General features: G+C 44.2%; 1 protein-coding gene across 2 annotated transcripts in view; it reads right to left on the reverse strand.

Annotated features, from left to right (window-relative positions):
- LOC146821356 (uncharacterized) overlaps positions 1-15,816 on the reverse strand; it is a 149,107-nt gene that overhangs the window by 55,156 nt on the left and 78,135 nt on the right. Inside the window, exon 5 of one of the 2 annotated variants that reach the window (XM_085612300.1) lies at positions 10,853-10,954. The exons of the other annotated variant lie outside the window; for it this stretch is intronic. Within the exon in view, the coding sequence (XP_085468426.1) occupies positions 10,853-10,954 (102 nt within the window). The remainder of the gene's footprint in view (positions 1-10,852; positions 10,955-15,816) is intronic. 2 annotated transcript variants of the gene reach the window in all.

Below are 15,816 nucleotides of genomic sequence, written 5' to 3' on the forward strand. Positions count from 1 at the left end.
TTTTGACAGTTATTTAAAATCTGTTCTCTCATCATCAAATTGTACAATCCTGTATAATCAGATACCTTACTTCCCAGCAACCAACCCTCCAAAGCCTTAGTGGCACATTCAATGTATTCAGGCCAGTCCTGAGTCTGTGTCTTCTGGGTGTCTCTGAACATTAACCTGTACTGTTCAGTGGTTAAGCCTAACCCATCAACTAGGACACTCTTCAGGGCTCTGTAATTTCTGACATCCTCCTCCCTAACAGTGAGGAGTCTGTCTCTGCCTCTTCCTTCAAAGGAGAGCCAGAGGATTGCTGCCCACTGGTCTTCAGGAACCTGCTGCACTTTGCAGGCTCTCTCAAGAGCAGTCATCCATTTGTGGATGTCATCCCCACTTTTGTAGGGGGGCACAACCTTAGACAGGTTCCTATCATCAAAGACCCTATCTTTGTCCTTAGGGACAATGCTGCCACCAGTGGGTATAGACCCACTCTCTCTAGGTTGCCTAGCCTTGTTCAGTTTCTCTTCCATCAGGGCTACCTCTAGCTCCTGCTTCCTGATCCTCAGCTGGGCTTCCTGCATTCTGGCCTCATGCTCCCTCCTCTGAGGGGTGGTCATCCTTCTCCTGGAGTGACCTTGAGAGCCTCTAGAGGCATGAGAAGCGTTAGATTCACCTGAGTGATTCCTTTGCCTCCCAGACCCCTGGTTAAGTCCACTGGGGAGATCCAATGGGATGATCCCATTGTCAGTCCCCAATAGCCTTAGTTTAGCTGGGCCAAGTATAACACTTGGCACTGGGCTAGTTCTCCCTTCATCCTCACTACCTTCTGTATCCTCCCCACTTTCCTCCTCTGTAGTATGATTCTCATCTAAGGGATGGCTATTGGAAAGGGGTACTTCAGTAGCATCTTCAGAAGGGGGGCCTCCTGTTCCTGACCCTAAGGGGCCTAACTGGGAGGCTTTCCTGAGAGCTTTCTGATCTTCATCAGCCTGTAAAAGCTCCCTGAGTTCAGCAGAAGTAGGATTCTTGGGCTGTTTAAGGCCCCTGATATTTGCCAACTGCCTGAGCTCATTTTGATTAAGGGTAGCAAAGATGGATGGTGCCCTCTGGGGGTCACTCTCAACAGAGATGGGTACAGTGGACCCCTCTGCCCCAGCCATTGCTCTTAAGTGTGGGTGGATGTGTTGCAATCTACCTACACTTGGGTTTACCTACTAAACCTATCTAGTAGTTGTAGTCAGGGTGTGCTACTCCCTTTGCTCTACAACAACTAAGTTCAGTAGAACTTAAGTATATCTAATCTTGTTTTATATGTACCTATAGGTACCTATGTGATCTTTCAATTGGTAACCAAGAGATTACAATGGTAAAACACAGCAAGCTCAAATCCAACCGCTGCTCACCAATGTGAGAAGTTGGCCTGGTATATGATGTTCACTAGTTAAAGTGACCACCTTGTACCATGCCAAGCAACCCTTATGGTGTGGTTGTAAGTCAACCTTTTCGGACTAGCTGCCCTAGTGGTAGCGTAGGCTAAGCAGTCTTTGAGGCTAAACTCGTGAAGCGTGTTAAGCCAGCTGTTTTACCAAATGCAACCCCCTTTTATACCAATGAAAGGACACCACACAGATATATATTCAAAATATATATGTATTTATTTCTCAAAGTAACCCCTAGTCTCTTTATGAGCACAGGAGCACAAATCGTCAAACAAGATTACAGTAGAATACACAGAAGTTGCACTTTATATGGATAGGCCCTGGTGGCCGCTCAAACCATATACTAAAATAGTGGTATAAGTACCTCGAACAGAAAAGGGAAAAGGCCTAGGGCCTCTAGAATCGCTGGGCCTACAAGGAGCTAACTTCAGTTAGTGACCAGGAGGTCCACGGGGTGCGTGTGCAGAGCAAATAGTCACACGCGTGCTCCCATAGGTTTTCAATGGGTGCGTAAAAAGTACAAAGTTACTGCAAAAAGGATCTTCCGGATGGACTATGAACTCAAGATTGGAAACACAGACACTAGAGATGATTCTCTACACTTGGGCACCGGAGTGCCAGCTTTACCTCACCCACAGGAAGCGGGTGCATAGGCCTCGAAGTGCGTCGGGTTTCTTCTATCTGTTCAGTGGAGCCTGTGGACAAAGATGCTGCAGGCGGTCGGTCCGGGAGAGATGCGGTGGATCCAAGAGTGGATCGGAGTTGTAGAAGACCTGTAAGCAGAGGGGACAGTGTTCACAGTCACTAGCCAGTGACCAGCGTGGCACCAGGTGGGTACCAGGCGATGTCGGGTGCAAACAGGAAGAAAGGTGTAGCTTGTCTCTGCAGCCACGTGGTCCCTGAAGGTCGACGACGTCCAGGAGTCGGTTCACGAGCTGTCCCACGCAGGCTCTCGCTGTCGGCGGTGTCGGCGACTTGATCGAAGCAAACAAGCCTTGGCAAAAGCAATTGTTGTGGAAAACGAAATAAGCTGATGGTTCTGACCAGCAAGGTCAGAGGGACTGCTCCTTTGGAGGGGAGCAAGGGCCAGTCTGGAGCAACCAGACCAGCAGTGTAGTTCTTGAAGTTCGTCGCCAAGATGGCCACTAGCCAGCGGGCCAGCAACCGGTTAGGCGCGTCGAGTGGCAAAATGCAGAAGGGCCCCACGCAGATCATGGAGATGCTGGAGGGATCACCTTTGGTGCAGATGCTGCTCGAGGGTTGGGCTTCTCAGATCCCAAAGCACAACTTGGAGGGAGCCTCGGTTGTTGCACTAGCAGCTTGTCGTGGTCGTTCCAAGATGGCTGGCTCCACGTGTCTCGTTGCCTCCATGGGTCTCCTCTTTTCAGGGACTGTGGATCGGGCGGTGAGAGGTCTGGAGGTCCAGGTCTTGTCAGTCTCTGGGCTCGGGCTCCGGCGGGAGGTGGCGGCAAAGCAGACGTTGATTCGCTGGATGGTGCTTGCGTTAGCAAGGTGGTCACTCCCTGGCCACAGGGGAGATTTCCTTCAGTCTTCTGTGCAGCAGAATGTCGAAGTTCCCGTCTTCTTCTTAGTTTCAAGTTGATTCCAGGATGTCTGAAGTCTTAGGACACAGCTCCTACCTTTAAGCGGATTCTAGGGGCCGGACTACCTGCTAGGTCCCTCCCTAAGTGTGGGACCAGGAAGGGGGGTGGTTACACCCCCAATCCTTTGTCCAGCTCGCCCCAGGCCCGGGACTGGTGTGCCCCAGGACCGGTTTGAACTGGCATATGCACCGAGGCTCCTTGTGAGCCTCAGGCATGTCTGGTTCTATTCAAGCCCTACCTGACCAATACACAAAATCCTGTCTGGGGTGGTGCATGCACCTCCCCTGGCAGGAAACCCTTTGTCCACACCTCCCAAGCTGGAAGGACTCCCAGCAGCAGGAGGGCAGACTTGTGTCTGTGGTGGCAGCATCCATTTTGTGGAGCTGAGGCTATGTCTGATTTTACCCGGGTTTCAGGTATTGTACATGTCGTGTCCCTCTAGAAGGGTGGAATGCTAACCCCGTCGCCAGAATTGGTGAGGGGTTAGTATTCCAATTCGTATGACACCTTACTCGACATGTTTTGATAAAGCCAAACCAAAGTTAGCATTTAACCGCGAGGTTCATAATGCACTTAAGAGTATATGGTATGACGATATCTGGAAACAGTAGAAGGAAGTTGTTCCGACCACTGCAGACAGGCTCAGCTCATGCCAGAGCACCATCTCACATGGAACCAAGCACTCTGCCTTCAGGATTGTTAAGGCCTGCCATAGGAGTGACTTATAGGTTAACATGTGTCCCATTTAAGGTTAGGTATAGGTATACTACACCTAAGTAAGAGGTGGTTACACCAACTTACCCCAGCTGAGTGATCAGCCAGTTGTGTCAAATTTGTTAGGCCAGGCCAGGGGTGGCACAATACATGCTTCAGCCCCTGGTAGGCCTTAGATACACCAATGCCCTGGGTACCTAGTGTACACTGGTACAGGGGCTCACAGGGTGATCCACTTCCAATTGGTTATGCACCTAGGGTGCATAGTGTAAATTTAGTAGAGAGAACAGCAGGCTGGGGGTCTGATTGGCAGGCCCACAGCCTCAATATGTCAAAAACCAGTGAAGCAAAAAGCAAAAATTTGGGGTGACCATAGGATAGCAGACCCTACTCTCCTACAGGCAGGCTTTTCCAGCTGTCTCTTTTTGATGCTGAGCATCAAATGTCTGGTTTTGGGGTCCTTGATCAATGTCTTTTGCAATGGATCAGGTGTAAAAAGTTCTTCCGAGGGTGGTTTGTCCGTTGGCCCCGAAGGCATCGGGCCGTAAGTTTTCTTGTTTTAGAGTCTGCGCTAGTCCGCTGTTTGGAACTATGCGGCTTGGAAAGGGCTGTCTGTTTACTGGGTGCCGAGATGGTTTTCAGCTTCGAGCTATTGGTGGCCTTGTGTTTTTTGCCCGGTTCCGGGTATGGTGTCAGTACCGAGGAGCTGGAGCTGGTTTTCGGCACCGAGTGTTTCGGTATGGAGATCGGTGCCGAGGAGGAGGCCATTTTCTTTTTCGGCGTCGGTGCGGGGGAGTGTTTCTCGGCACCGACAGTGGGCTGGCTCGAGCCCGAGCCGCCGGAAGGCTTAATAGGCTTCTTTACCGGTCCCGAAGGTGCGGTGTGGGAAGCAGTGTCTATGATCTTGCCTAAGGCCTGGAGGCGAAGGCGTGACCGAAGCCTTTTTCGGTGCCATCGAGGGTGTGGGTGGGGGGACTTCGGTACTCATGACCCTCTGTGCCGGAGTGATGTCCTCCACATCTGAATCATCGGCTTCGGAGGCGCTGACGAGGCCCTCGTCGGTGTGTTATCCTTCTGGAGCGTCGACCACTTCCCCGAAGATGTCGTCTGGAATCGCCGTCGACGAGTGTGCCATAGTTCTTCGTGCCCTTCGGTCTCGAATGGTTTTCTTGGACCGGAAGGACTTGCACGCCGGACAGTCTCGAGCCTCGTGTTCAGGGGAGAGGCAGAGGTTACATACTTTCTGAAGGTCGGTGTGGGGGAATTTGGACCCACATCAAGGGCACTTCTTGAAGGGAGTCCTTTCCATTAGCCAGGACCGGAGCTTGGGTAGGCCCGAAGGCCGTCGTCGACGACTGGAATCGAAGGTCTTGATCGATGAGAGCCGCGCCGAGTGTGGAGATCGTGATCGAACACAATACCGCAAATTGGGATGAGGATTGCGTGTCGATTGAAGAACTGGAAACTGTTCGGACCCGGAGAGCGAAGGTCACATCCGAGCCCGATGGCGGAAAAAAACAATCTGAGGATGGAGCCGAAGCCCATGCGCAATACGATCCAAAGGAGGAGTCACATACCTCGTGACTTCCAAAGACTTTCCAAGAGGAAAAACAACTACAAACATCCAAGCCCAACACCAGATGGCGATCTATGCACAGTGTGTAATCTGCAGCTCATATGCCTCGAACATATGTATATCTACGATGCTTGTGATTGTATTTTCACGCATGTGATTTGTGAGTGTGTAGATCTGCAGTGCTTCTGTTTGTATGTGAACAAAGGTGATAAATACTGTGTGTATATCTGGGGTGTTTGTAAATTCACAAGTGCGATTTATGAGTGTGTATATCTGTGGTGCTTGTGTTTATATGTGCACAAGTGCGATTTATGAGTGTGTATATCTGTGGTGCTTGTATTTATATGTGCACAAGTGCGATTTATGAGTGTGTATATCTGTGGTGCTTGTGTTTATATGTGCCCAAGTGCAATTTATGAGTGTGAATATCTGTGGTGCTTGTGTTTATATGTCCACAAGTGTGATTTATGAGTGTGTATATCTGTGGTGCTTGTGTTTATATGTGCACAAGTGTGATTTATGAGTGTGTATACCTGTGGTGCTCATCTTCTGTCTCCATGCATCTGGTCATCTCTGTCAGGGCCCGTCTCCCTAAACCAGCTCTGCCCCCCACATCCTGGCCCCTCCCTTTCTGTGGCTGCTTCTGCTCGAGCACTTCCAAGCCCACACCCCCTCAACTCAAACACATACAGAGCATTTGTTGTGCCCTCACACAAAAAATCTTCTGAGAGCAGAAAACCTCCTTTAGAAATGCCCAGCAGCCTTGAGGGGGTCAGGTGCTTGGAAAGAGGTGCTTTCCTCTGTTCTTCAACACCAGATGCCTCCCCTTCCACTCTGTGTGAATGAAAGTAGTACGCAGCACCTGCAGCTGGTTCGGGGGAGCACAGGCGCTCGGCAGACACTTGGCGCTTCATCAGGAGGAGCTACAGAGCGTTTTACTCGAAGCACACATACTTGGAGCAGGAAGCCTGGCTCATCCTGCTGCTGGCAGTGCTACTAGGCTGTCCTGGTGAGTCTGACGTGCACTGGACTTCCTGCGTGGTGCTACCTACTACCTGTATAGGGCACGTCTGCCATGTGATAGCATATGATAGCGCTTAGAATGCCCAAAGCCCTTTTCGAGGTGCTGAGGGGGTAGAAAAGGGATGACACTACGCTGCTTGTTTTGTTATTTGGTTTTTGCATGGCAGACTTCTGCCACTGGGGTGGCCTCACATTTTGTCCCGACTTTGTCACTTTCCTGTTGTTTGTCCGTTGTGCTTAGAATGCTAATGATGCTAAGGGAGTAGAGAAGTGGTGAAAGTGCACCGATTGCTATGTTACTCAATTTTTGGCATAACTCACTTCTGTGACTGTTCTGTCCTGGTAGCCTCAGAAACGACTGCCTCTTGTTTTATACAAATGTTATCTCGCATTGGTAGGATAGTGCTTAAATAACCCGTGACCCATTTAAAAGCATCAGGGGCGAGACAAGGAACATTAAGTGTTGTGTCATTTGTTCCAAGCTTCAGCCATTGCTATAGCTCTATAGTACCCTTCAACTCTGGCATCTGTTAATTCTCCCCCAATATCCTTCTGCTACTTTTATTATAATTCACATGCTATTTCACAACCTCAACCCTCTGTTGTTTATATCTCCCCCCGACTCAAAACAAAAATAAAAAAATAAGAAACAATCATCAGAACAGGCAGGAAAAAGTTGCCAACACCACAAGATGATGGGCAGAGCGCTGAAGCTTTTCATCCACTCACCCCCCAGTCACAGATCTGGGTTTAATCCATCATTTTTGTTCTCACTTTTCGTCACCCTAGTTTGGACCTAGCCATATGAAAATTAGTCTAGATCCTGTACCTCATGGGAACAGTCCAGCCCACACTGCCAGACAAGATCCTCCCTGATCTGGAAACAAGCATCCTGAGACATATTTCAGGAAAAAGTTGCCAACATTCAACACAAAAAAAACACACAAAAAAAAGAAAAAAAGCTACACATTTTTTATATTCTTTTTTTTATTAAGTCGTTCAGTTATACATAATATCATCTTAATTATAGATATGGTAACAAAATGCCCACGCTACTCTATGACATAGCTTGGACACATTAGCCAGAGCTATTGGCTTTGCTAAACACTTATAAGGTCCCAAAGGCGAAATCTATTGGCTATGCCAATGCTTGTTTCTTTTGTTCTGTTGTGTGGTTTTGAGTGGTATCAGGATGTCAAAAGCTTCCTGTAGCCACTCATATAGATTTTGAACAGAATTTATTGTTTCCAGATTTGTACTGGATGTTAGTTGCGTTTCTAAGTGTTCCAAATTGAGTTTGTTTCACAGCCGATAGGTGGATGGTAGTTTTAGGTGAGTCGCTTAGTGTTGTTTTATGTTGAAAAGCAAGCAAGTGGTGGTCTGACCATGTGACTGGAGTTATAGTTTGAAAGGTAACTAGTTCAGTATTAGCAAAAATGACATCTAGGATATGTCGAGCGATGTGTGTTGGTTTGTAGACAATCTGATGCAGGTTCAGTACGTCTAGGCCAGTGATTATTGTTTTTGGATGGGTCATATTGGGTTTGTCAAACCAAATGTTGAGGTCACCCAGAACGCATAGGTTGGAGTGTATTGTTATCAGATTTGAAACTGTGTCTAGAAGTGCGTCTGGGAATGTCGCCTTGCTAGGTGGAAGTCTGTAAAGGAGCAGGAAGTTAAAGGAGGAAGACGATTGCATCTTGTTAGAAGAGCCTCACAATTCTTTATGGAGATGTCGTCAACTTTAGTGTTGTGTAATGTTTGCCTAAACACAACAGCTAAACCACCTCCTTTTTTGCCTGTACGATTTTGGGTGATTCTTTGATAGCCTAGAGGAACGGCTTCATGCAGGACTAGAGCCATATCATCTCCCAAACATGATTCAGTTATGAATAGTATGTCTAGTTTTGCATCTGTGAACAGGTCGTAGATGTGATGTTTGTTTTTTGAGAAGGATCAAGCATTTATTAGTAGACAGTTTAGAGAATGGCCTTTGGTGATAGTGAGACTTTGTTTTGTAGAAGAGTGATCAGTATTGTGTGGGTTTGTAGCAGGTGTGTTTTTAGTGCTGGCATTAGCTGTATTAGGATAGCAATCATGTAGCTGTTCTGTATCATGTTCCTCATCCAGCATGCTAAGAAGGCATTTTGATGGGTCTGTGTGTGTTTCTGGTGGAGATGGTGTTTGAGAGTGAGTTGATGTGCTGTGTTGTTTTCGTGGTGTACCATTGTTGTGCAGTAGACATGGGGAAGCAAAGTTGTGAGGTGTGACACGTTGCTTATATTGTTTGCGTTTGTTTAGGGCAGAAGGTGTATGAGTCTGGGGTGGTGGTACAGCATGTGGGTCATGTAGTAAGGTTCTAAATTGTCCAATGGATGAGAGGCGGTTAGAAGAGAGTTGCTGTGTTGCTGTATCTGTGTTAGGTGTGGTGGAAGAGAGAAAGCTTGACATTGGAGTTTGTTCCTTTGTGTGGTTTGAAAGGTGGGTGTATGTTTGTATTTTGTGATGGTAAGTATTATGAGGTGTTGTGCTTTGAAGATTTTGTTATGCTGGTGTGTGTGATATGTTTTGTTTTTGAGGAGTAGTGAAAAGGGGTGCTGGTGTATTTGTTTCATGCAATGGATTTGGTTGTATAGTATGGTTTGTGAGAGGAGGTTGTAAGGTAGAGGGGGTGGTGATGTGTTTATGAGTAGAGTGTATGTTGTGTGTAGGAGGGAATGAAGTAGAGGTGAGAGTGTTTTTCTTAGACTGGTTTGTTGCAAGAGTTAAAAAGTGTGGTGGTGTGTAGTGTATGTGTTGTGCGTTAGTGTTATTATGGTAGAGGGAAGAGGAGGGTGTTGGTTGGACAAATGATGGAAGGCTGATTATATGTTTGTTAGTGATAAAAGGTGGTCTGTTAGGAGTAATTAGAGCATGGAGCGTGGGTCTGGGTGGGATGTAATTATGTATGGTGTTGAATGGTGTTGTGTTAGTGATGAGTGTATTGGTTAGTGGTATAGGATAGAGTTGTGTACTGTTTGTAGGTGATGGTGGGTATGTGTGGTAGTTGGGATAGAAGGGTGTATAGATGTGGTTTGGTTGGTTTTGTAGTGTATGCTGGTACATTGGTCTGTGCATAGGGTTATGTGTGGGGTACATATGGTGTGAGTGTGTTACTATGTTTGTGGATGTGGATGGGGTGGGGTGGGGTGGGTATTACTGGATGGGAACATGGGCAGTATTTCTGGCCTTGGTCCTCACCAGTCTCGAACAGGCAACTGCCCTTGTCCTCCCCACCCTTAACCTCGACGCTCGGGCTGAGACGCCCTAAGCCTTGGCCTTTTGTATCCCTATTAATCAGGTGACCCCTTCAACCAATGGGAACCCTTGCACTAACACTATCCAATCACAACACCAGCCCTGATTTCCAGAACCAATTGGAGACCATGTCCATACAGCCAATCTTAGCCCTAGTCCAAGCACCCAATCAGTTAAAAAACCCTGACCTCTATGTCCAATAGAGGCCCTAGCCCTACCAGTAGTCCTAACTCACGTCCAAGCAACCAATGGCACAGGAAGCCCTAGTCCCAACTTCCAATAGAAAGCCTAACCTTACACTTAATCCCACACCTAGTCCAGAAACCAATCACACCAGAAGCCAGTGTCACACAGAATTTTAGTAACTGAAACTGAAACCAAGACTAATTCACATATAGAACTATAACATTGCTTTGGAGAATCTTCATTGGCCTGCAAATGGTTTAACAGGTCTAAACTCTATGGTACTGATTTATCAATGCTACTGCTGTCTATTGAGGTGTATTTTCCTGTGAGCTAAATTAACTTCAGGAAGATTTGCCATGGAGCAGGAGGTCAACATGCAGTCCTCTAATATAGCCTTAGAGCCCGCTATAGCGGGCTCTATCGGCCATTAAAGGCATGTGCATCATTAAAGGTCCGAGCCAAAGGTGAGGGCCTTTAACAAGGGAGCGGGCCTTTAACTGCAGGTAAAGCCTGCCACAGATGGCTGTAAGGCTATTAAAACATTCCGCTCCTAGAGGGCTGAATGTTCTAATTTATAAAAACAAAGGCCTCACGGAGCCTGAAGGGACTGAAATTTCCTTGGGCTCTGTGAGGCCTTTGTCCACAGCAACAGCTATGAACAAACATTGGAATGTTGGAGCTCCAGGCTTCTGACAGCCATTAGAAACTTGGAACCCTCCATTGTTTTCAACAAAGCTCCCAACATTCCATTTTTCTAATTTCACAGTAGCCCTCACTTCCTTACCTGCAGGCTTAATAGAGAAATAGGCCTGCTTTGCATCAGAACAATCACTGTCTCCTGATAGGAGCTCTAGGTAGCAACCTGCTTTGCCTTTATGATAACAGGGCAAGAGCATTTGCAAATCTTGTCATCCCCCCCAAAGTCAAGGCCACAGTCTACAGTAACCTTAAAGCATCTTTACTGGGTGCAAATGGGTTACTCTTTAAACAACCCCATCTCTATAAAAGCCAGGTGCTTGGTCACTCACTTGAGTCTATTTCTTCGTCAACGGCATTAATCACCTCTATTGCATTTGGTCTTGACTCTTTGTCTTTCCTCAAAAAAGGTTCAGGACTGAGAAATTGAAATCCTGTAAGCAAGATAAAAACTGTTACATATATGAAGCACCCATGAAAATTAACGCCTCTATTTTAGACGTAAATGATTAATTTACAACTACATTTACACTGCAGGATGCAAGATATCTGCAACTGAGTCAGTACAGTATTTGCTGATATTTAAAAAACAGGATTATAGTTAATTCATGCTGAAGATGATATTTGTGTTAGTGAAAGAAATCCAATTACTGCTGAGCAGTATGTAGTTGAAAACCATTTCTGCAGGACCATGGCTTCAGTAATTTATTTTAATGAGACTGACATACTTTTAATTTAGCTTAAGCGGTGAATGCCAAATAGGCCCACTCCACATTTGGAAAAGAATTCAAACCTCATTACGTGGATTGATTGTTGCACAAGTAGGCTGTCAAGGCACCGCTGATCAGAGAGAGGAGACACAACAGTTAAGCTACGGTAGACAGAATCAGGTAGAACTCTATCTTTCAAAGAAACTGTTTATTTTACTGAGACTGAAATGTATCACAGTATAGAACCTACTGCGATTAAGTGAGCTGTCTTTGCAAGAATTTATATTTTACACATCAGTGGCCCCTAATCTGAAATTAGTAAAAACAAATGTAACAAAAATTGTCCTGTCCTTGGAATTCAAGCATTTTACTCTGCTTGGCAAGCTTGGTGAGCTAAATTTGTCCAAGTCCTCCTTTTTTGATGAACTATCTTATCCTTGTTCCATTGGTGCAGGGCTCGAAAAATCCACTCGACCGCTCGCGTTTGCGAGCTAAATTTAATGAGTGTGAGCTGTTATTAGGTCCTACTCACCCTTTTGGCGAGTAGGAAGACAAACTTACTTTTGTCCTCTGTCTCTGAAAACGGAGCAAATGTGACAAGATAACAAGATTTAAAGGTATTTTTATTGCTCACACAGTGAATGAACAATAAAGATGCCTTTAAGTCTTGTTATCTTGTCACATTTGCTCCGCTTTCAGAGATGGAGGTCAAGTAGGTTGCAGTTAGGTCGAAGAGATTTTTCAAGGTACTAGACCTGCAGGACTAGTACCATTTTTTGGATTTTTTGAGCCCTGTGGTGTAAAACTTCTCTACGTTTTTTTTTCTTTTGTTTCCTCAGACTAATTGGACTCAGTTCACCAGAAAATGAAAATTGCATTAAATTATTAATTTTATCCTTACTCTCTTTCTCCTTCTTTCTCTTCCAGTACACTATGTTACCTTTACTCGGGCCACGTCCTGATGATGATCCTTTATCCCTATACAATCAAATTGCAGTAAACCTTTTGGACTCACAAACCATATTACTATAGTTATCTTTTTATGGTCTTTTCTAACTGTGTGCGATGCACCAATTTTGCATCCTTTGCGTGTCACATATGAGCACTGAGCACGTTTTCTATCACCTCGCACAATGTTAACTATTGATTGCTGTCTTCTAAATATTCAGTAAATAAACATTAACTGCTATTCTAATTCATTTGTTTTTACTAATATTAGATTAGGGGCTACTGTTGTGTAAGATATAAATTCGTGAACCCAGGTCCCAAGTGATTTCACTGTTCACCCTTATTCTTGACTACAATCTTACACGAGTAAAGGTCCGAAAGCCAGAGATTTGAATCGCAAAAACTCAAGCTTCAAAGTAAAAGTAAAATATGAATGTCATCTTTCTTAATGCTTATAAAAAATACTTATTTTGATTTTTAATTTAAAAGTCATTTTAAGTTGGCACAGTGAAGACAAACAAGACTGTTTCTATTAAGAGATCGTCCCCGAAGGGCCTTCAGGTGCACATAGAAACTAAGACCACGATATGCCACACATGATGAATCATTACACTGAACAACTATTTCTAGCCATAGTTTAAAATAAAGCTAAAAGACATTGAGCCATGTAAAGCTTTGATTATAGTTGAGATAATAACATACAGCCTGAGAATGCCCTGCACTGAAAAAACATATTTTATTTCATGCACATAACCAAGATTAAAACTGAACTATATATCACTCCATATAAACTGTGGTGTATACCACGTATGCATTCTGTATCAGTTTTAGAGTTATAGGTTAGTGTACAGTGCATCTAGGCTCTCATTATGAGCTCCTGAGCCCCACCGTGCTGCTTGCCGTGCCCGCCTGCCTACTGTAACGCCCACAACGTCAGACCACTTGTTTCCCTCTTCAGCGATATGGCCGCCTCGCTGCAATACAGAGGCTGGCAGGAGGGAGGGGGTAAAAAGGAAAGTGACGGCCCACTCAGCTGGTGGTAAAGACCGGACTGATTAAACCTTATAGATAGAGCCAGCAGTAGCAGCCATTAGACCTCTGGACCGCTAGGCCTGCGCGGGCCTGGAATATCATCGCCGCTGCAAGGATCAACAAGCATTTTCAATGCAATAGTTCTCGCATATGCGAGAGTTTAAGCTATTTTCAATTTTAAATGACAATGCCTTTTATTTATCTGGTAAACTGCTGGAAAATCGTTGTAATCTGCTGTCTGGTGCTCTAGATACCGTATTTCTGATCAATTGACCTAATTGAACTAATAAATCCAATAAAGGGAGGGGGATATAAATACACCACTAATAAAAGAGTGGCCCGAAAGTGCTAAAGCAGGACAAGGACAGACACCAAAGCAGTGAAAAGGGAAAGGAAAAGCAGCAGAGAGAAAGGTTCGGACAGGAGACTCTATGGATCAAAATGTTATGACAAGGAATAACTCGATAAAGGGTCAAAGAAGATCCTTGGCAGCCGAACACCAAGTGAGGATGGTGGATTATCTGAAACAAAATCTATAAAAGATTTTGTGGATATACACTTTTAAAAAATGCAGGCACAAATCTAGCCCTAATAAGAAAGGATATTATGGAGGTAGGAGATATGGGAAATAAAAGTTTGGTGTTTTCTGACCAAAGTTATTGCTCACCATTCATAAATGAGTTAGACATCACAGAAAGTAATACGTTTCTACCTGAGTCGAGATTGTCCTTGTCCCCCGACTATTCTCCCTAATAGATAACAGACCGACACTAGAAGAAGTGAAAGAGGAAATGGTGGGAGTTAGAGAAAATCTGCAATAGTTTAAAACAGGTGGATACTTGGAACAAAACTGGGAGCTGGAGAAGGATGAAATAGGAGACCTCTATACAGAACTGTTCTTTAAATCTAGAGGTCTCAGCCTTGTCAACATCCTCTAAGCGGGACATAATGTTAATTATAGATAATAGTGTTAAACAACGACATTTAAAGATTTCAGAAGACACAGCTGCAGGTCAATGCAGCAGAGTTAAAGCAGATAAAGTCTTGAATGCCGACATTAGTAAGGCCAGTAGAGGTAAGCAAGAAAACCACCATTCACACAGGTCAAGAGCAAGAATAAAGAAGTAAAAGGTGAGGTCCATTTATTTTATTCAAGCTTGGTAGAATGGAAGCCTGCCAAATAAATATCTGCTTCACCCATAGGCACAAAAAGAGGAATCAACCCTTGATCAGAAACAGGAAACATCTGCAGAACAAACAGGTACAGTTCATCTCCAAAATTCCTTTAAAACATCAATTCTAAGATCAAATCAAGGGATATCTCATTGATATGGAACATATTATTTTGCTATAAAACAAGAGTGCATCCTGGTGCATCCAGATTACCTAATTAATGATGATGGTTCAGAGTTCCTTAATACATATTTGCAGTGTGTACTTATCATATGCTCCTGATGAAGGAATAAAAATGAATCGTACTTGCCCAAACAGTTGGTGATGCTTAGCTATACACTTCACCGTAGAAGGATTTTAACCTTAAATTTGGTCTCAAATGTTTTACAATGGGTCCCCCACATATAAATAATCCCTTACATAATCACCACTGCTATCTCCATTCTTTAGATTTTCTAAATGGATGTTCAATTCTTTGAATTCTGTTTAATCAAGTTATTTGTATGTTTTTATGATTGTATTCCAGAAATACCCAACTCAAACATTTGCTACTGCTTTATGTGTGAAGGGACAGGCGACATGTCATCTTCTCATGCTCTTATTATCTATTAAACTATAGTACAATAACTAGCTATTTTATATATACAATAGCATTTTATAAACAATGTATCTATGTTGCATAATCTCATTGCATATTTTTTTTGCTTTGATCAGTCTCTAAATATGCTGAAACCTCATATTTTCCATTACAATTTGTTTTGAGACCAGTAAAAACACCTCTCTTGATACCAGATGCAGACCAGAACAATATACATTTGCCTGCGTTAGTCACATCTGCTTGGATGATATGTGACTGAATGTGTCCTGTTCCTACTAGCTACTGCTCAATGTGATCTATCATCCTCTACCAAAAACACTGAGTGCCAGTAGAACACTTTTTGTGTTTTTATACATCTTACTCGAGTTTAATAATATGCCACAATGTTGTACAAGGCTGTTTCATGCTAGCACATCTTGAACATGAGCTATAATCAAAGATAAAATGTACCCAACTCAAGCTCTACCATAAATGAACCAATTCCGGTTCTAAGAATTGCTTTTCAAAGTATATTTAGTATACTTTTAAAGTTATTTCATGAAGATAACATATTATAATTACTTACAATAGGATGATTACATTTGTTTGTCTGTGGCTTACCTTTCTCAATTGTCTTAAGCCACAATGGCTAGCAAAATCAAAACCAAAAGGGAAGATGCAACTACAGATGTAGTCATGATGTAGGATCAATTAATTCATCTGTGTGCAGAACAAATATCAGGGTTCGCAACTGAAGAATGTCCGGCATAGGCACTTGCCCCATCTGATAGGACGCTACTTTCCAGTTTCTCTTCATCAAAGTGTACATTTGTTATCGTCTCTAACGCTTTGAAGC

The sequence above is a fragment of the Triturus cristatus genome, chromosome 6, assembly GCF_964204655.1.
Source record: "Triturus cristatus chromosome 6, aTriCri1.1, whole genome shotgun sequence".
Lineage (NCBI taxonomy): Eukaryota > Metazoa > Chordata > Amphibia > Caudata > Salamandridae > Triturus > Triturus cristatus.